Below are 22,567 nucleotides of genomic sequence, written 5' to 3'. Positions count from 1 at the left end.
AGTACGTGACTTAGCTGCTCGTAAGCGTGTAGGCTTGCTTAGACAGACCAAAATAAAGGATTTTTTTAAACGTTAATTTTGTGTACCGTGTGTATTGTTCATGCAAAATGCGTATGTAATATGTACATATTTTTGTTTAATAAACTGTACCACATACTATATATTCCTACTAAAGTTGCCTTTGTACGTTACTTTGTAATACATACTTAAAGAGATGCCTGTTCTTATGAATAAATTTACTGTACAGTACTTCTTTTTGGCAAATAAACATGTACAGTTCGATTATCCGAACAAACCAGTTTTCCGAACACCCATGTCCCCCAATTACTTCGGATAATCGACGCTCTACTGTATATGAGATAGTGATTTTTTTTTTTTTATATTTCTTTTACCAAGATAATCTAAAGCACTGGTGTCAACTTGTATTGGGTTTACTCATGTAAACCAAGAACCACCAGCGAATCAGTGTGAACCTTTAATTTTTTTGTAAAGTTTTTTCTTAGTTTTCTTCTGTAATAAAAGAAAGTAAAGGTAATTGGTTATTCTTTCCTTCAAACATTAAAATCTATAATAATATTTGAAATCAGTTTATCTCAACCGAACTGTAGTTAAAAAGCAAAGCTAAGTCTAATACTAATAATAATAACGATAAAATCACGTTTTATCGTTATAAGATGTAAACTTGAATTACACACACACTCATGGATTCTTCTGTATATTGGATATTTTTGTTATGTGTATGTTTATGGTTTACATCTATTTTGTACTTTCCTTACAGTGCATGTGTGTTTTTCTACTTAATCTTTTTATTTTTATTTAAATGCTTTAGGTCACGTATATTTCTCGAACTCTCACATATTATAATCAATTTGTAAAACCTAAAGTAGAGATGGTTAAGTGGAAGAAAAGGTTTGTGCCTTAACTTCAAAATCCAAAACAAGGAATAAATAAATTTATACTATTTTTTTAATGGATTAAGTATAAGGGTTAATAATAATAAGAACCTGTGGCACAACAGCTCAATTAGGGCCTGTAGCTAACTTATGCCTGCCGGCCTTACTCCCACCTGATCCCATTCACTCACTTACCCGGAATATTTTTATGTGTGTGTACATGTACTCATATTGAGTATGCATTCATTACTAGATATATTTGATTCCCCTGTGCTTAGCTTTCCAGTTGGGTAGCTGTTGTATGAAAAAGAGCCATTGCAGTTGAAAATTCCAGAACTGCGAAAGAAGAACCTCAAGTGCCAACTGCCACCACTAAAAAAGTGCCAGTTTTGCATAACTGGGAGAACATATTTTGCAAAGTTTTACAACAATGAGGACTTTCATGTCTGTGGTCAACCACTAGCCATTGGATAGCCCTTGTCTCTCGAATCTTTGGTGTTTAGACTGCTTATGTCTAAACTCATTGATATGGAAAATAAAAGTTAGGATTTGGTGCAAGCCAACCCGTTTGAAATCCCCAAGTTTTCCCATTAGAACAATTTTGCATATGTAATATATTCTGAGAACGCACCATAATGTCTAGCGGAGATAGTGAGAAGAGTGTATCATTGGTGATCTGAATATGATTAAGTTCAGAGTAGACCTATGGGAATTGTTTTGCTAATTCTGTGTTACTGAAAGTACCCAATGGTACAAGCCATAGGTGCACATTTGTTGTGTTAAGAGATTTCATGGATTTGAATGTAACACCTGTGGAACGATTGTAAATATGTAAATAGTCACAAGATATATAAAAAAAAGCCTTATAATCACCTCCAAGACAATGATTTTGAACTGAATTAACTCCCTAAGAAAAATACTGACAGTGTGCAAGTTATACATTAATGTATTGTGTCTAATGAACCTAGGGACAGGTACAAATGTTGTATGATTGCTCACCTTTCTGAAATTCCAGCATTATTAATCTGCTATCAAGGCACTGTGGAAGAGGCATGGAAGGGGAGAGATTTAAGGTGATAGGAAGTAACAGGGCCAGAAATAAGAATGGGAAAACGGAGTACTTTACAAGGTTTCTGTGGTCCATGGGTGACATTTTAATGATACCCTCTGTCTGTTCGTGTGTGTTGCACAAACTAAGTTAGTATAATGTCATAATAATGAAAATTTAAAAAAACAAAAATCACATTAATACATACCTCTTCAGTTTCCCATCTAACAGGAACTGCTGGTCTTATCTTTTTAATGCACACCACTTCGTACATGTCTTCAAAGGATGGGTCACTGGGCACCCACTCTTGATAAGGCAACACGTAATCATCAGCTGCACTGAGTTTATCCCCCGTCGCACAACGAGAAGACATCTCCCACAGGACCAAGCCAAAAGAATACATGTCTGCCATTTTGAAGGATTCAAATGTACCCATGTTCAGGGATTCGTCAAGAACCTCCGGAGCCATGTACCGCCGAGTTCCAACTCTTGTGTTTGGAGCTATGTCAATCTCGTTTGTTTCACTGCAAAATAAATAAATTAGATTAGTATTCGTCATCATCCTAATTCACCATTTTAAGCCTCTGGCTGGGTAGATAGGGAACAGAAGCTTGGAACAGCAAAGAAGAGAGACAAAGTTTTGCTTTATTGATTGATTATAGCACCGTGCCTAGGCGCTTTAGGGGATATGGGGGGTAGGTAGCCACAAATTCTTCATCTGGCTATTTTGGAGGTGATGTGACCAGCAACATGCTCCAGTCCCCTTTACTCTGGCAGGGTTGCCCCCAGGTACCCATTGATTTGGGGCTGGGAGAGCCCTAGAGCCACTTTATGTGGGGGACAAAACTGGAAAATTTCCGACCTTAAATCACCCGCCCCAGGAATCGAACCCGAGTCTCTCGCATGGAAGTCAGACGCCATACCAACTACACCACCATGGTTCCTTTATTGATTGATTGATGTCATTTATTTTACTCCACTTTTCTGCCACTTTCGGTTAATTGCAATTTTAAAGAGTTGACACAATGAAATTGATGAAGGGACACTCACAAAGAACACCCTTGCAAGGATTCAAACCCATGACTCTCTTATGATGCAGCACTGTGCTAACCACTATGCCATGGAGGTCTGCAGTTTTGCTTCATGTCCACTTTTGTGATCAGGTAGGCTAATCAGGACTGGTATCATATTTTCCATGATAATTAAACCCCGCGTAATTTTTACGGACCCCCTGATAGACCAGTATACCTGAAAAGTATCGACTTGTATCGGTCGATGAATTCCAACAGATACTTTCCGATACCAATACCACCAGTATCAGCTGATACTGATACATCGGTACTGGCTCAGCCCTACATAATACCCACGGACAGCACACAAAGCAAGCCTCACACAGAATTATACTGACTGCGAGTCAGATGCCAGGGTCTCCTTAGTTTGCAAACTTCAGTTCAAGGTGTACTACATGGAAAAGAGGTTGACATTTGAGTGTCTTCAGAAAGGGTGATAATTTACACCACACCAAGCACTTTGAGTGCCACTGTGCAATGTACCTCCACAAGGAATCAAACCTTGAACCCCTTGATTACAAGGTGACAATTTTCCAATGAAGCGTCACTTGAAGTAGTAGTTCAGAAACAAGTAGCGGGAAGTGGAGATGAGAAATTTTTAGGAGCATAGTAAAGAAAATTAGAAAAATGAGAATAAGTATTGAGAAGATTTAATAGAGCAGAGATAAGTGAAGATGCACAGAAGTAGAGATCAGGCAGTTTTGTTCTGGGCCTAACACTGCACAAGGAGAATAAAAATGGACAAAGGGAAAACCAAGAAATCGTGGAACAATCAGGTACTGAAGAGTGTGAGAAGAAGAGGGCAGAATTAGTGCAAAAACACACTAAAGTTATGAAAAAAGATAAGATAGAGAGAAGCTAAACTTCTATGCAAATTCAGTCAGACAACGATGAGTAAAATCACTAAAGTTCCGCACAATCGTCCATGATATCACATTCACTCACTAATTTGTGTGTTGTAGTCACTTGACATTCTGACAATTAAAGAACATATCTGCTACTTCCTGACGAATACCAAAGTTTTGCTTGAGTGACTACAAAACACAGTACTATAGGGTACATTTGTTAAATTTTACTTATACAAATTAATTAACATAAAAATGATCAAGAAGTGTTTCTATTGTCAGAATTTAGATACCACTGGCACACACTGTAATTTCAACACTATAATGGTCCCTTCACACACGGGCATACAAGTGGCAAGTTTGTGGAAACACTTGTAACTGGCATTATGCGAAGTGGTTATTTCAGACATGTACCTAGAAAGGGTTCTTACAAGATAACCAAGCGTCTCTTATATGATGAGGATGATGTGCATGTTATTTGTGACATTTTAATTAATACCGAATTGTTATTTTTCATGAAAAGTAACAAGATGACATAAAAATAGATACAAAACAGCAAAAATTCATTATCTCACTTATTTCTAGTTAACCCATGTGCGGTACCATGACAAAATTGCATGTCGTGTACCATGGAGTACAAGCCATTATTTGTTTTTGATTGATTGATTTGGAGTTTTAAGTCCACTTTATGCACAGTAAGGCTAATCGGGCCTGGACCTACAGTTTAAAGTGTGATCTTAATCACTATGTGCCTCCACCGGGTATCGAACTGGGACCCCTTGATTACAAAGCAACAATGCTACCACTGCACAATCGAGGAGGCACTGTACAAGCCATTAATAAATGTATATAAATGTATATAAATGTATGTACAGCAGTCAATGAACCAAAACAACATTGCAATAAGTGTAAACAAAATCGAATGCTGTATTTCAAAATATAACATTATAATATAGGTGTTCCCTAACCCCACACCCCTATACACCTCATGGCGTGGTGCAAAGTACAGGGGAGCACATTTACTTTTTATTTCAAAATATACATTTCTTTAGGATGACAATGATCTTTCAGGTTTGCTAAGAGTAACTAGAAAAATATTACAATAATATTTAAAAATTTGAAGATTTGTATTAAAGCGAATAAGATCATATGTTTACTATTGTATTGTATTGTATTGTACTATTACTATTACTATTATACGGAGTTTCTTTCAAGTTTCAGGAATCTGAAGACAACGAGGTAGATTCACAATGTTCATCCGCCTGATTCAAGGAACTATAAGACCTGTTACGTGGGAAATACAAGTTTAGGAAAAGTCTAATCAATTATTTTCTAAACAACTCTTACGTCTTAACACTTTAGAGCAAGAAACAAAGTATGATCAAAAAAAACCAAAAAACTCATGCATAATTACACAAGTGGTACCATTGGACCCCAGGTAAGAAAATTTCCCTCCCTACCAAATACGGACTGAGAAATGTTCAATATTTTCTATGCACGGTTATCCCAGAAAAAATACAGAAATGGGTGCCACAAAAACTTCAGCTCTTTTGAAGACATAGTTTTATTTAAGCCTAGGGTCCAAATGAACTCTTTTTTACCATACACTGTATGCATTCTTTATGAAATTCCTCTGCCACCAATCCTCTGGCCCACAGAAACTTCACAACTGCATGCTGTTCTTGTGTACACTCTCAAAATACAACTAACATGTTCACCTGACTCCTCTTGACTACCCTTGAAAGCAGTGATCCCATAATTGTGCTGCTTCTTGCACTCGATGGTGCTAACATCTACTGACACATCACGTGTCCTGAATTTCAAATAGTTTTCACACTGTGTGAATATGAAACTTATACTATTGACTTTCCCCTGTAATATTCAACATGTATCATATACAGTAGAACCTTGATATTACATCTTTGAGGATATCAAGCTAAAAAAACTTAAAATGCTGAAAAATGTAAAATCGAGAAAAATTTTATATTTTGCTATGTTGGGGCCATCAAAATTGGATGTATAATCGGAGTTCCACTGCTACTTTGCAGACCTGATAAGTTTTGTCTTTAGAAAAGAAACTATATTTAGAATTTTTTACAAACACAGTACACATGTGTATATTATAAACAATGAAAAAAAATGCTACAGCTAAACACCCAATGGAACAAAACCCTCATCTCATATTTTCCCCACATTATTTATGCATTCCATCCTCATGGTCTCAAGGGGCCTATCCGATGGTGCAGTGGTAGCGACATTACCATGTAATTAAGGGGTCCCGGATTCCACTTTAAACTGTAGGTCCAATCCTGATTAGCCTTACTGTGCATAAAGTGGACTTAAAATATCAAATCAATCAATCATGGTCTCAAGAGTATAAAGTTAGAAAAAATGTTGTTGGGTTTTAATTCTTTTCTTCTTTAATATTTATTTATTTTGGTTCTGTGGAAAATATAAACTGGAGGTTCCACTGTATTGTGGCTTGAAGCTTGGGTGGACCTTTGGAGAAGGCCTCTGAAGATCTTTCAAAATTGAGTGTCCTTTCAAAAACTGCTACGACATTTCAAATTCTGAAAAAATATCTCTGCTTAGAATTTCTTCTAGAGCATTCACGTGAATCTGTGTGTGCTTGGCTTTCACAGTTGTCTAGATATCTGTGGTGGAAAGTAGTCTTACATAGCCACAAAACAATTATAAATATCTAGAAAACTGCGAAAGCAAACATCAAGATTCATGTGAATGATCTACTACAAGGAATTCTAAACAGATGTAATTTTTCATGACTTGGAATATCATAGTGGTATTTTGAAAAGAGAAGAAATTTTGAAAATGCTATGCTGGCAATGACCAAAGGTCCAGCCAAGGCTTAAAATCCAACAACTAAGATCTCTGCCTATTAAGTCATTAAACCTAGATCAAGCTATGCATGATGGGAGTTTTCAGAATGACATAATAAATTCTACAATGTTTCTACAAATACAACACCCCAATTTTAAATTACAGGATTTTATGTTATCCCACATATTTATTTTTTCTAAGTTTCAGTGCAACAATAGACTAGAATTAATGTAAATGTAAATACCTGATATAACGAACTGCCAACCCAAAATCTGCAATAGCACATTGCCCGTTCTTCTTCACGAGAATATTCTTACTCTTGATATCCCTGTGAGCAATAGCAGGCTTCCCTCTGGTACCAAAAATCTCTGTGTGAAGATGAGCAATGCCGCTAGCAGCTGATAAGGCAAGAGTTAACAGAGAGGTCGGATCCAAAGCATGCGTTTTCAAATAGTCATGAAGTGATCCATGCTCATGATAGTCTGTGATGAGCAACATCTGGGTCCATGAACCAGTTCCTTTGATGTCAGCAGCAATAAAACCTGGAATAACAGCAAAACACAGAATTGCATTGATAAGGGTGAATGAGAAAGTCAGGGTGTCTACAATTTTGTAAAAATTAAAATTCCTCAACTTTTGCATGTATACCAGACCAAGAGTATTTAAACATGTGTGTAAGAAGGTCATTATAACAAAAAAGGCACAGGGTGATTCTTAGAGAACCGGCTCAACAAAATGAACTGTATGTAAAATATACCATACAGATATTAACATACTTTATAAACATGACATACCTTGGATAGTGTGCCACTGATTGTTCATTGTGATCAGAGCATGTGTTGGAAGTGTATGCAGTTTTCAAGAAGGCACACCTCCACCCACATTTGCATATTTGCCGTGACTCGCCACTTGTTTGCATACACCCTGTCCTTCCATAAACCTCACAAGAAAAAATCAGAGTTGGTAGGGTCGGGGGGGGGGGGGGGGGAGAAATCTTGGGGGCCTGATGCCTGGACACTGTAAACATGTTCGTACGTGCAGCACTATGTGTCCTTTAACCTTGCAGCATAAGTGCTGCCATCTGTCAGATCATTTGATTATCATTCGACTCAGCTTAGCCCACGGATTTGATTATTATGTCATAATTGTGAGATTCATCAGGCCAGTTCTATAAGAATCACCCTGTAGTTTACCATGCATATAGCACCGTGCCATGAAGGAACATTGTGGATGTGGAGGTAGGGCCCCACACATTCTCGATCTCAGCATTTTGGAGGTGATGTGATCAGCACCAAGCTCCAGCCATCTTTACCACCCAGGTACTTATTCATTTGAGGCTGGGTGAGCCACAGAGCCACTTAATGCAGGAACAAGGATCGAAAAATTCTGACCTTAGAACACCCACCCCATTGTCTCCCACGTGGAAGTCAGACACCCTACAGACGAAGGTCATTGTACTTCACCACTTTTTAGAATATTGACTTCACATGTTAAAAGTAATGAGAAGGGAAGCTGAACAGAAATTGACTTTTGGATAGAGGCATTAGGGGTAAGCTTTTACGCAATACTTGTCACACACTGACTAATGATTTATAGCATAAATAGTACATGGTTACAGTAAAATTTAATAATATCTTGTAACATTATGTATTATTAAACCTAGTATCAACCGAACACAACCCAAAAATTGGAACAACAAAATGGTACATGGAAGTAGCCACTTACTGTCGTAGATTTCTCCATGAAAATACTTGAAAACATGACCTCTTTTCCTAGAGTATTTAATATGCGATTTCTACTCTAATTACTGGTAATACTCAGTATATCAAACTGAAGTCCACAACTAATTTCAAACTTTTTGATAGTCCCTCCCTTTTCTTTGTTTAAAAGCCTACTTTTAATGCACTGCTACAAAATGTTGATTTTCCAGAAAAGCCATAAATTTCCCTAACATTTCCAGGAAAAGTAAATTTCCTGATATTTCTAGGATTTCCAAATTTTCCAGACTGATAGATACGCTGAAGTAACAGACAAGAAAACATTCATGCATTACTAAGGATTTACACATCCAACTCCAAACCCATTGCTACCACTATGCCATGATGTGAAAAGTAGTAAAATAAACAAAGTAGCAAGTTTAAAATATAGTCTTTTTATGACTGGATATGAACATATTTCCCGGATTATAAATGATGTAGAAAATGGTAAGCTTTTCTTTTTCTCCTTTGACTTAAAAATATGAATAGATCTCAGCACTTGTACTGTCTCCACATCTTGCACTACAAACTTACAAATTCAACATTACTAAAAACGTATTATTGGCATTTAGATCATGTGCTACGAACAATACATACTATTGTTCTTGTAAAGATCACATATGCTTCTGGGGCTCACCCAGCTTCTAATAAATAGGTACCTGGGGATCAACCCCTTGGGAGGAGAGGAGGGGGGCTGTTTTTGAATGTGGTGGTGATCACATCAAATCTATAATGATAGAGATGGCCCTACTTCCACAGCTCCTATGTGCCTTCATGGCATAGTGCACTGAGCTAGTGAGAGTTTTAAATTTTACTTTTTCAAATGCACAATACTTTAACGTCTTAACACTTATATTATATTATATAGTGGTACGTTATTACTATCTTTAGATTTTTTTTACTTATATGCAACCTTATGTTGACTTCCACATTTGCAATTATTTAATGTTTTCTTATTTTTTGTTCTTTCATATTTGTATTGTTTTATGACTACTATTACTATAACGAGTATATTTGTAATGTAGGTATATGTGAAATTCTTTATTTCTCATTAGTTTTAGTCATTGTTTATATCTGTATTCATATATTATTATTAAGGGGCATGCATATTTTGTTTTTGACGAAAAAACGAAATTAAAAAAAAAAAAAACATTGTAGTGTAAATTTTTCATGTCTTTGAAAAGTGGGAGAGGCATTTTGCTACCATGTTTTGTCACGAAATAATGCGAAATGAACTGCAAAATGCGAAATACTCTTAAACACGAAATTTAGGGTTTATTTACTGGCGCGACACCTTCTGAGGTCTGAATTATCCTGGGAGTTATGCAATTCATGGGAAATTGATTAATTCTGCTGTTAATATTGGAGAAGCAAAAATGGACTCCTTTACACAGAAATAAACTTAACACTCTGATAACTACATAATTGTGGTATACGAAGTGAAATGTTAATTTTGTTTAATAAGTATAGTTTTTAAATCAAATTTAGGATTATATTTAAAATTTAAAAACCAAAATGTCTTTTTATTTACCACTTTACATCAGATTTTTCACCGCTATAACACTGGAATTTTATTCTATTTACCACTTTTGAACCTGAAATTGACTGTTTTTATACCAAAATTTTGCTTTTTTATTTACCAAAATTATGTGCCTGTAATTATTATATTATATAAACTTATATTTTCTTATGTGGCTCGTGACAAGGGTTAGATGGTAGAGCAGCCTACGGCTGAACCTTGCCTGCCAAATTAAGGCATTATTATGATTATTATATTTTTTCCTCTTCTGACACTGAATAATAAAAATTAATGTCCTTATTGGATTACATAACATTAGCTTTAATATTAATTAAAGCTAAGACGTAAAGTCTTCAACAATACTACGCAGCATGTTCTATCATGAGTACTAAACGTCAAAAATTTTCACATCAGGAAATTTTACAAAATATCGACAAATGCTGGTTTTAGCTATTAATACAATAAAAGGAAGTTTGTACTGACATATCCACGAAACTTTTGTGTATTTTCTATAAATTTTGGAGCCCACTGCCACTGTTTGCTTGGGAATTTGTTGTGCTATTACTTGGTGAGCTTTTGTTGCATTTAGTCATGGACATTTCTCTGTTGTAACAATCCCATTAACTTTCTATGTGATCGTTACAACCCAGAAGTATGACTGTACAAGCAAAAACACAACAAGTTCATCAGACAATGGTGGCCTCCAAAATTTAAAGGAAAAAATAATTCACAGATAAATCAGTGCTTGCTTATAGTTTATTAATTGGCTAACACAACTTTTATTTCTCAAAGCATGAATTCTATAGCTAATGTACACAAAAATTAGTTTTTTCTCATATACCAGTAAAAAAAGAAGTACAGAGATTTCTGTACTTGGTATTACCTAAAATATTTTCATGTCGCATTAGTACAGTCTGATAAATTTCAGTCTCACGAAACCAGCTCGCTTCTTCAGTTGTAAAAAATACTTTTACAGCCACCCTTTCACCTCGCCAGCGTGCAAGCCAAACTTCGCCATAACGTCCTTTCCCAACTGACATCACCATCTGGATCTGCTTAGCTATAGTCCTCTGGACCTAAAAAAAAAATAAGACTCTTATAATAACATAATCTGCATTAGACATAACTTGCAGATTGTGTACTTACATGAACTGTGAAATTACTTTAACGTAACAGAAGTAATGGACTTATCTATACATTTATTTTCTCATGTCCTTTTCAAGAGAAAATTGACACAATTACTGGAATCAGATAATGCTAAATAAATGAGCACATTTTCATATATCAGTGTTTGGAAAGTTATCATTAGGGCTCGGAAGTTGAAGAAAATTCATATTTTTCTTCTGAGACTTGAAAACAATGCTAAACCTGAAACCAGCCAGTTTCCAAAAATTTAGAACCAGAAAACATTGTTTTCATTTTGCATTTTTAAACCTTTTTGGCTTTTAGGCCTTTTTTCAGTATTTTGCCATCTTTATTATTACATTTTTCTTAATTTTTGAGGTTCATTTTCCTTTTCCCTGTTGTTTTGTAAATTTTAAATGCATTTAGTAGCATAATTTATGTATTTAAATTTCTTGACATGGTACTTTTAGCAAGTTCGCCAAATGGTCATTGGAAATGCACAACATTATTTTCAACTGAAAGTTTGGCAATGGATTAAATAATTATTTAATTAATAATTTTCCTCCGGCACTTAAAATACTTTGTGTGAAACCTACTTTGAGATTCCCTTGCTGGCCACTATAATTGCTTTAATCTTTGGTTTTAGTCACAATATACAAAAATATAATCCAATGTATACGAAACACAACTGTATTTTCAGATACTGACCGACTACTGTATTATGGAAGGCTTACTCTGAAAAGAGGTGAATAACTTACACAGGAAAACCTTGAAGTAAAAATGAAGAAAACTATATTAGCACTTAATTGCTTTTTTCACCTTTTGCTTCAGTAGTTTAAAAAATCAAACAATGTTTTTTGTCTAATTATTGAACTACTCTGTTGCAATTTATGAAAAAATGAAGCTTTCATTTTAAGAGCGAAAATTAACAGTTGGGCTGAAAAGTTCGTAGGCTAACATAGTAAAAAATATTTTTTGGACAAAATTCGATTTTATTATTCAATATAGTTGCCTTCGAGGGCGATACAACGATTATAGCGGTCATACAATTTTTCGATGCCATTTTTATAGTACGATTTCTCTTTAGCCTCAAAATAGGCCTCAGTTTCGGCGATTACCTCTTCATCGGTGCTAAATTTCTTTCCAGCGAGCATTCTTTTAAGGTCTGCAAACAGGAAAAAGTCACTGGGGGCCAGATCTGGAGAATATGGTGGATGGGGAAGCAATTTTATTACGGTCGAATATCGCTAAACATTGCTCCGAATCATCAAAACGTCGTTGCTTTTGATCGATTGTGAGCACGTGCGGCACCCATTTTGCACACAGCTTTCGCATGTTCAAATATTCATGCACAATATGTCCAACATGTTCCTTTGATATTTTTAAAGTCTCAGCTATCTCGATCAACTTCACTTTACGATCATTTAAAATTATTTTGTGGACTTTTTTGATGTTTTTGTCGGTAACAGCCTCTTTGGGGCGTCCACTGCGTGCATCGTCTTCGATGCTCATTTCGCCTCGTTTAAATTTAGCAAACCACTTCTCAACGGTTGATTTTCCTGGTGCAGAGTCCGAATAATGTTTATCAAGCCAAGCCTTGGCTTCAACAGTATTTTTTTTCGCCAAAAAGCAATGCTTTATTAACACACGAAATTCTTTTTTATCCATTTTTTCACAATAACAAAAGCTGCTTCACTCACAATCCTATATCTCACGAACTAATTATCCGGCAGCTGTGAAATTTATACACGTATCTTTTGAAGGTTAGTACTAAGTAAAAATCACATGGATTTAATTCTAGTAACGCCATCTATGAGTCATCCTACGAACTTTTCAGCCCAACTGTTATGTTTAGGTTATTTTTTAAGTATTTTTAGGCCATCAATTTCCAAGCTCTAGTTATAATTATTAACCATTACTTTACAAAGTAACCAAGTTATTTGCAGATACTTTTCCTAGATAAGATATAACTAGAGCCCAGATTTGTAAGCAAAATGCATATTCTTTTCCAGACTTCTAATGGTAAGGAGAAAGGTTATACTTCGTATTACATACCTTGATGAGCTATTTAACTAAGGTTGAAAGTGCTTATAAATGCTTATTTCTGCAGGAAACGGTTATGCTTGCTTATTTTATGATTTTGGTTCAAAATAGCATATTTTGCCCAAATCTGTCATATTTCAATCCTTTTTCAATCACACGACGGCATTGGGATGACGAGATGAATGCTTCTAAAACGGCATCCAAGAAAAGATACAGTACATGCAAAATCATTTTTCCAAATTGCCTCGTATGATAACACAGTTGAAAGCTCGAAATAATCCATTGCTCAACATTCGCTTTCTCTCATTGATGAAATTTCAGTAACGTTGTCTTCAGAAACTCACGGTGTTTTGCTAAAATTGTGTCAGACAAGTTCAGTCAGGTATTACTGAAAAATCCCGGTTACAAAACACTGTCAAATTTATAAAAATATTTCTGGTGAAGAAACAGACATTGAAGAGGAATTCACCGAAGAAGAACTGTGGTGTTTTTCACATGCGCCTGTGATGTATTTTTACGTGGAAAGAACATTTTCACTGTACAAATCATTCTTCACTGACAGACACAGGAGCTTTACACAAGAAAATCTCAGGATGACCTTCCTTACACACTGCAACAGCTTTGAATAAGGTAAGAGATCTAACATACAAATTTTTTTCAGATTTTCCTGTTTATGCTTATTTTGGTGCTTATTTTTTTCATTTTTTGTGCTTATTAACTTGCTTATTTTACTGTTGGATTGTGCTTATAAATCAGGGCCCTAGATATAACTCTTACAACATGTTTCATGGATGAATTACAAGTTGACTGTTTTCTCTCAACTGTTCATAACAAAAAAAATACATTTTGTTAATTAAATTATAACAAGGATGTTTGACTTAAATTAAATTGTGTGATTTTTTTTTGAAAATGCTTATTTAAATCACTTTAAAAATTAAGAAATAATTTGTAGAATAATGTACATAAGTAATTTGTAGATATCAGAATCATTTTTGGAGAAAGTACATTAATCTCATAATCATTCAATGATCTTTATTAGGCTGTTAGATACTCTAACATTTTCAAAGAAAAAGCATGGGAACAAAATATATCTATTGATGTACTTTCACATGAAAGGAAAATATAATATGTAATCCCACAGAGGATTATACTGGGTTTATCAGCCTTGTTGCACAGCAAGATTGCAGTTACTGGGGTGTACAATGGGGAAGTAAGGTTGACTTTTCACCTATATATTCCACACGTAATGGCTAGTTGTTATAGAGTTGCAGGAGGCTGTGAAATGTTGCACTGCCCAACCTGTTATTGTGGTACAATTATATCAGCCTGTACTGAAAGTTTCATCACGATTCATGTTGGGAACTTCACAAGCTCAAACTTTACAAAATTACTGTGTAACCCTAAGTTCACGTTTCCAGATTTTATATTTTGCACATTATAAATTCATCTTCTTCATTCCAACAGGGTAAAAGGGCAAAATGCTATGAAAGTTTTCTGCATTTTAAGTATTTTTACCTCGGTACTCTGAAAAACGTAAAACTGACGTTCCGTTGTATTTGTTCTGGCCTCTAGCATCTTAACACTTAGATGACCGAGCGTGTTTTCCCGGTAAACAGACAAACGACTGAGGCATTTTCAGCAGGAATTTTAAATTTCCACGTGCTGGAACTAAGAATGCTGGAGTTACAAATTATACCAACGCTGCGACGTAAATGTGCAAAATTGTACCAGCACATTGCCTGATGTGTTTTGCACTATTGGTCAAAAAATCACGCACATATTCGGGATACTTTCTGGGAAAAAAAATATTTTCCAATGTGAAGCACCAAATTTTTTTTTAGGGAGAAATTTGAAATTCGGTGCATGTACATTAATTTTTTTAAACTCTGGAACTAAGAACACTGGAGTTACAAATTATACCTCATTTTGTTCAGTACAGATGTGGCTATAAGGCAATCGGCAGGCCCCCACGTGGCCACGCCGCGACGTAAATGTGCAAAATTATTATTTTAGTGTGTTCGTTCGCTTGGTAAAAGTGACATTAGAAATCCCAGAACTGAGAAAATAACGATAATAAAATTTAAAAACAAAAAAATGGAAGGAGATTTTCAGGGGGCTGCCCCCCAAATATAACCCAAATGAAATTAAACATTACTGATTGTTTACCACATACCTCAAGACTCATGCAGAACTAAAAACATGTATATCCGAACAAAAACAGAGTTACAGTATGTCCCAAAAGTCAGATACTACATGCAAAAGCATCTTGCCCCTATAGGGGACAAATGGTCATCTAAGGGTTAGGGACCTGAAATGAGTTTCGTTTTAAGTCCATTTTTAGGCACAGACAGGCTAATTGGAAATGGACCTACAGTTTAAAGTGGGATCCAAATCACTGGGCTGCCACCAGGTATCAAACCCAGAGCTCCTTGATTATGAGGCAACTGCATTGTCATAATGCAATCAGGGAGGCCCAAATGCTTCAAACTGCTTTCAAAAGTAAAGAAGTTCATTCCTGCAATTTGATTGGAAACCACACATGTAGCTATGAAAAACTTACAATCAGGGCTGAAGAGATAATGATTCCAGTGTATTAGTATTACCAGTAGTATCCCTAGTCAATACTTTCGCATTGTTTGGGCATGCAGTGTGGTCTCAAAAATGCCGCATGATGGTTTTGCACTTTAATTATCCTATAAATTGTGCAAAATTAGAAGTTTTCATTTATTTTGTAACAGCTTTTGTGTGAAAATATGGATTTTGTAACTAAATTACAGCTATTTTAAAATTCCGGTGTAATTCTTTGCGACAGCCATATCACACAAGGCTACCTGCTGCAAGGGCTGGACCCTCCAATGTGTTTTGTTATCTTAATTATTTGACATATTATTATTGAATGTGCTGATTTTACTTTCTTTGATTTTGCTTTCTTCACACAGACTTTTAATCTTCCCAACTGTTTATCATCCTTGTTCGGTGATGAAGACAGTGTTTTGTGTGGGTGTTTCTAGTGTATTCTTACCTATTTAATGTGTTTTAGTTGTTCCATGCAGGTCCCTTTACAACTTTGCACTTTTAACTATTCCCAAGGTGCTTTATACATCCCATTTTTAACTCTAAGGTAAGAATTTTAGATAAGGGACTATTTTTCCTTATACAATGATGGGTGCAAAATGGACTTAAGTGGTGAAGAACCCAACAATTTAAATTCATTAATTCATTCACTGGTGTTTGGGTACTTTAGTATTATACGGACTACCTTTTATTTTAATGCTAAGTGAACCAAACCTGACCTGCCTAACCTAACCATGAAAGCATATTTTAAGCATCTTAAGTACTCGGTAAAACTCCGCAGTATGTGTTAACAGAAGTAAATCGAAATCGAAAAAGTTATAGACAGTCTGGAATGAGGTAGTCCGTATAATACTAAATTGAATTGATTGAATTGTTTTTTATTTTACTTTGCTTTTTGTGCCACTTTTGGCTAATTTGCGAAGATGGGGATGAGTGATGATGTGATGAAATTGATGAATGGACACTCGCAAACATCCATTCCCAGGCCGGGATTCGAACCCAGGACCCCTGGCGTTGTAACGCAATGTGCTAACCACTCTCCCACGGGGGCCAGCGTATAATACAAAAGTACCTATGTTTGTAATGGCAGTGTAATACATACATATTAATTGATATTTTGAAGAAAGTTTTAATTGTTATAATTATCAACCCCCATTATCATTATCAATGAAAATCATCATTGGTATTGAAATTGGTTCAAAGCGCTATTGGCTCAGTACTATGTATAATTTAATTTTAAAAAACTGCAGCTGAAAATTGGTGTGGCATGCATCAATAGTGAAACCAAATTCCTTGAAAATGGACAATACTATGTTACGCATTGTCCTTCTCATTCACATGTAAACATATACAATAATAGCAATGAGTTTTCTCCTACTTGCCAACATGAAGACAAACTGCTAAAGATTGAATCTCACTTACAAGCAAGGGCAGACCGGATCCGGACCCTGAACTCTGTTCTATCAGTTCCTGAAGGGTTCCACTGGCACTCAGATATGGTTCACAATTTCTTGATGCCTCAACCAAGTAATGCTGTCTCCTCTCCTCTCGTTTTTTGTACCTGTGAAAAAATAGATATACTCTTCGTAAAAGACCATCAAGTGTTAACAACGACGACTTACAACGTACATCATGGAATTGTATCAACATATGAAAACATACTGTACCAACAGTGAAGTCGTGTGTAAACCAGTTGCAACCATATCTACAAGCCAATGAAATTTTCATTTCTACTACACCATGTGAAACTGGGAATTAAATGCATGATCAAAGAAAGTGGAATTTTTAGGGATTACTTGGATTGCAAATACTTTAGGACCTGTCCAAAAATTAGAATAAAAAACACACACAACTATGAATAAAAAAGTGAGGTGTTCAAGGGTGTATGTCAGCACTGTACACTGTCCGTGAATTGAGTGTACAAGTTTACATAGATAGTTTAAAGAGCAATTTATTTATGACATGGAATTTTTACATCCAGATATCTTGTTTCAAAATGCCTTTGAACTTCAAGTGTCGATTGAGTTAACACATACGAATCATAAATAAATACACAGTGTGCAGTAGATAACTTTTGCTGAGCCATAACACACTTTATGGTTGAATACACTAGAAAAAATACAATACGTAACAAGCACCCTACCACTTCACAGTCGGCAGACTAATAAACAGGTCACACAATACAAAACAAGGGCCCTTATTACTTCACAGCCATGTGTCGACTTTCAGGAATTCCGTAAAAACTGGTTTTGTTATCCCCCCTTCGCCAGCCTATGTTAGTATTAATAAAGATGTACCAAACATGTGTGTGTGCATCGAAGACGACCAGTTTGGACACCTCCTTTTACAAATCTGGCAAGTAAATCACTTTTTAAAATAATTATGAAAAATGTTGTGGGTTGCTTGACAGTCTACAATGCAGACAAACGGTCACGAGTGCTTCGCATGCTGATAGCACAAACACTGACGCAACAGTCTACACTTCAATGGATCGCTCTGTATTTTATAACTTTCAGCGGCAGATGAGAAAATATTACTATACAGTTCAGTAGTCCGAAAATGTGCTTGAAAAAAAATTTAGTACCTAACACCATGTTCGCATGGCTATGGTATTTTAAGGTTCATTGTAACAAAGATTTATTCAATGTTTTTGGACTTTTTACATAGCTGAAGGCATTAAGATCAATAAAACATAAAACAATTACGGACCTGGTAATCTTTACATTGAGATAATCATTACACAAAAAGTGTGAAAAGCGTTAGAAAATAATGCAGTAATGTTAGCATTACATTACAAGGATCATTCGTTTATCCGTATTGACCAATATAGGCATATATTACCGATCTGATATAAATCGCCTGTAATTTAGTGCAATATCTCGTCATTTATAAAATTACATTTATGAATAAAAGCACATAATTCATGTGTCATGGTTTTGTAAAGTAAACATCTAAATATGTAATTATTTCTCAAAGCACACAACCCATTGCAATACCGTCGTTGCATGTACTAATTGAGGAGGTAAATGAACCGTTCCTGTTTTCCAAGGAACGTTTGCAATTTTATATTGAATCAGTAGAATATCAGTTATCAGTCTCCATATATTTTATATTGGCAGTTTATCAGCATCAGACAATTTTCATATCAGTTCACTTTCAGATACCAATAACAAAACTAATTCAAGAATAAAACAACATTCTTATGCACATAATTAAGACACAAGGTTGTAGGTTCTGTGGGAGTTTTTGAACCTACAGTAAAACACACCGTAAAATACATTTGACAGAAGTTTACAATATCAATTGTAATGCAAAATTAACATGTATTCAAAACCGATAACTTTACAGTAGATTCTGAAAAGAAACTTAATGAAATTATATTTATTATTATTAGGGACGTGATATTTTCATTTTAACGATAACACCTAAAAGATGAGGAAAGCAAAATAAAGTGTTAAAAAATGTATTTAAGGAGGCAAGTTTTCGGTGTTTTGGAATCTCAAAATAAAGTGAATTATGCAGTTTTCCAGAATAGTATCAAATTTTCCACTTTAACGTGAAAAACACTGCAAAACATGCAATATAAACTGGGAATAACACTTCTTCCCTTCAAAGAGAACTACCTGAAGCTCTACGAGATCTGTCATTTCTAATCTAGCTGGTGAAAGTTCAAATTCAAAAAGAGATTGTCATGCTTCATTTATTGCAGTTTTGTGCAGACATGACTAACAGTGCTTTGACCTCGTACTGAAATAGAATTTGTTGCGAGGATCTTCCTAGAATGGAAGTTTCACAGGAACGGGTGAAACAACTGCTGTGTTGCAGGTGAGGGAGTGTGGGTGTGTGTACACAAAACAGTATTTTGAGATCGGTGGGAAATTTGATTGTACACAGAAGTTTGCTTCTGAAGGACATTATGCTGAAATTGTAAAATAACATGGGAGCAGAAGGATTCCACGATTAAGCATAATGGAAGTGAAAGGCACAAAGAGAAGAAAAGTAAAGCAGGTGAAAGAGAGTGGCAACTTTCTGTGGTTTTAAGTTTTGAGAAGTCTAAAAGAAGGGAAGAAGACAATGAGTATATAGCCCTTCGAACTGTGGTTTGTTTTTCAAAAGCAAAACTTTCCACTAAAGTGAATGGTAAAAACTGCAATATTTCTGTTTAGAAGTGTGTTTTGTATAGGAAGTGTTGCGAGAAATACTGTCAACATTTACTATGATATGTGGAATACCCTGAATATTATTGTCAACTGAAAAGTATTTTTTTTTTTAAATTGAAAATTTATTCTGTGAGAGTGAAATGTGGAAATACGATTTTGATGATTTGGATGATATCCTTCAATAAACATTTCATATTTAGTGGCTGATGAGATGAAATATTTTTTCAAATGCAATAAATTTAGTAATTTCTCACAAAGGTAAGCCTCAAATTTATTTTTGTTGACATTAAAACTAAAATTTGTTTCAATTTTCCAGAACTAAAGCAATGTGAAAATCTAAAGCATAGAAAAAACAGTAAAAATGCATACAAAAATAACACTAATTAATTAATAACACCAAATTTTGCCCTAAACCGTGAAAAGTAAAATGAAAACTTCACGTCCATAATTATTAGCAGCAGTCAAGAGCATGTTCTAGTCCTTCAGATGTGCTTCACTGGGATTCACTGACCACTTACATGATTTTTATTATATTTTTTAAAAAAATCACTGAGAATTCCAGGTTCTCCAGGGAACCCTAAGTAGCAACGAAATTTGGATAAATAAAATAGTTGTTACTGTGGGACCTTTATACTGTGCGGTAAAATGTTGGAAAGGTACAATTATTGAATGAAGAAGCCCTGTATGCAAAAAACTTTATTTGTTACCTGCCTGCAATTCAAAGGCTGATAAAGAATCCAGAATTGACATGGATATGAAAAAAATGTTACATACCTTAAAAATGCAAGTGTGATTATGATGAGGAAAATTATCAAAGAAAGGGTTAATGATATCAATAACGCAATGTGTGCAATATTCTCCTCTTGCTGTTCATTGTATCCAGGATATGGTGTTGTACTTCTAATTTCATACATTGGCAATAAATCTCTGTTGCACAAATCTGAACTGTTGCAGCAGAGTATGGACTTTGGATGCAGATGTGGAACTTGATGTCCTTTGCACTTAAAAGAAAAAAGAATAGACTATTACAAAATAACAAGTTCATGAACAATATATGTTAAGTAACGTAAGTACTGCAAATTAATATAAAATGCTATGCTTTAGCACACCACCACCATAAAAAGACAATTTATTACAGATTGTGCTGATTAATTCGTAGCAGATCTGTTGACAAATTTGCTCATAGTTTTTTTGATCCAATGTGTATTACAGAATTCAGGAAGCAATTTAAAGACTTGTTTCCCGAATTCTGTAATTGTATTCTTTCTAGGGTTGAGCTGGAAAACAATATTGGCTGATACAAGTATTATAAGTATCTGATCAAATTTAATCACTTCTATTTTCATTAATTTTGCAGCATATTGTGTATGCAAATTTTGTGATTATTGACAGCTAATGATCTGATAATCTCAAACTACAAAGTTATAAGACCTTTCTTCTCTCCTTATGAATTTAGAAGTAATATTTATGTTTATTTCTTTCTTCTAATATGAAATTTCTTATTCTACAACAGAAGATCCTCAGAGATATCTATCAACTAGGTTCTGTACAAAATGTTTGGCACTTTACATTTGGCCGCGGTGGCTCAGTCGGTAACGTGTCTGCTACCATGCTAAAGGTCCCGGGTTCCATCCCCGGCCGGTTCAAATCCGGGAACTTTTCTAACGTTGGAAGCGGCCCCAGCGTCCACCCAGCGTCGAATAACATGGGTACCTGGGGGAAACCCTGGGGGAAACCCTGGGGGGGGGGGGGGGGGGGAAGCCGGTCAGGGGCGTGATGCTGATCACATCACCCCCACTCACGACCGGATCAAGAAAGTGTGGGGCGTTACCCCCACACACCCTATACGCCTTCATGGCATGGTGCTAAGCACAGGGGAGCACTTTACTTTTTTTTTTACTTTACATTGCAGCTGTTAGTAAATGTATTTATCAGTAATAATTTCACATTGGTAGTAATGAGCAAAAGTTAATTGTGTTTAGTCTTAAGAAGTTAATTTTCTTTTGACACACACATTCTTACCTACTAATTGTACTATCTTATATTTGAATGTACTACTTACCTTTTTTTAAAGGTAAGAGTACATGACGACTAAGGCCTGGATTTTTATGTAGCCACAACATAGAAATATGCACATACATAAGTAGAAAAATCATGACAGGGTGCAAGTTGAAGGAGGCATCTGACAAAGGTGGGTCAATCCATATCACTGGTTGCCTGACCATTTTAAATACATTTCAAGGTACCTTCTGTACTCAACATCTCTATTGAAAATGGCTGAAATTGAGGGCCAAAACTAATATTCAATTTTGAACGAAAATCAAAGTTTACATTTTTTTTTTAGCAGGAAATAATGTAATATAAGAGCTATAACTTTTTCAGAGGAAACATTCATCCAAAGTTTTAGCAGAAAATATTTGAGCTCCGTTACTGGTTTCCTCTTTTAGCCCTTTGAAAATACTAGTTCTTCAATTTTTTCAAAATTTGAGCCCCCATATCTCTGGTGGGGGACTTAATAAAAATTTGATATTTACAGTGTAATTAGTATTCTATGAGAGGTACCTGTAAAAAAAATGAGATTGATATTCCCTGGATACCAAAGTTACAATAGGAGGAAGCCAGTAAAAACAGGCAAATTTTCAATATTAATTACATCATGTGAATGGCATGATTTGAACTACTACTGGTCAAGCAA

At 35.3% G+C, this 22,567-nt stretch overlaps 1 protein-coding gene across 1 annotated transcript in view; it reads right to left on the bottom strand.

Moving 5' to 3' along the window:
* tkv (serine/threonine receptor kinase thickveins) overlaps positions 1–22,567 on the bottom strand; it is a 62,873-nt gene that overhangs the window by 5,749 nt on the left and 34,557 nt on the right. Inside the window, exons 3-7 of the mRNA XM_083141471.1 lie at positions 20,647–20,873; positions 17,135–17,273; positions 10,854–11,046; positions 6,939–7,236; positions 2,150–2,465 (exon numbers count right to left, since the gene is read on the bottom strand). Coding sequence (XP_082997597.1) covers positions 2,150–2,465; positions 6,939–7,236; positions 10,854–11,046; positions 17,135–17,273; positions 20,647–20,873 — 1,173 coding nt within the window. The remainder of the gene's footprint in view (positions 1–2,149; positions 2,466–6,938; positions 7,237–10,853; positions 11,047–17,134; positions 17,274–20,646; positions 20,874–22,567) is intronic.

The sequence above is a fragment of the Lepisma saccharinum genome, chromosome 20 (genome assembly GCF_977018435.1).
Source record: "Lepisma saccharinum chromosome 20, izLepSacc3.1, whole genome shotgun sequence".
NCBI classification, from domain to species: domain Eukaryota; kingdom Metazoa; phylum Arthropoda; class Insecta; order Zygentoma; family Lepismatidae; genus Lepisma; species Lepisma saccharinum.
Note: the sequence above shows the minus strand (reverse complement) of the source record. Positions and strands in the feature narration are given on the sequence as shown.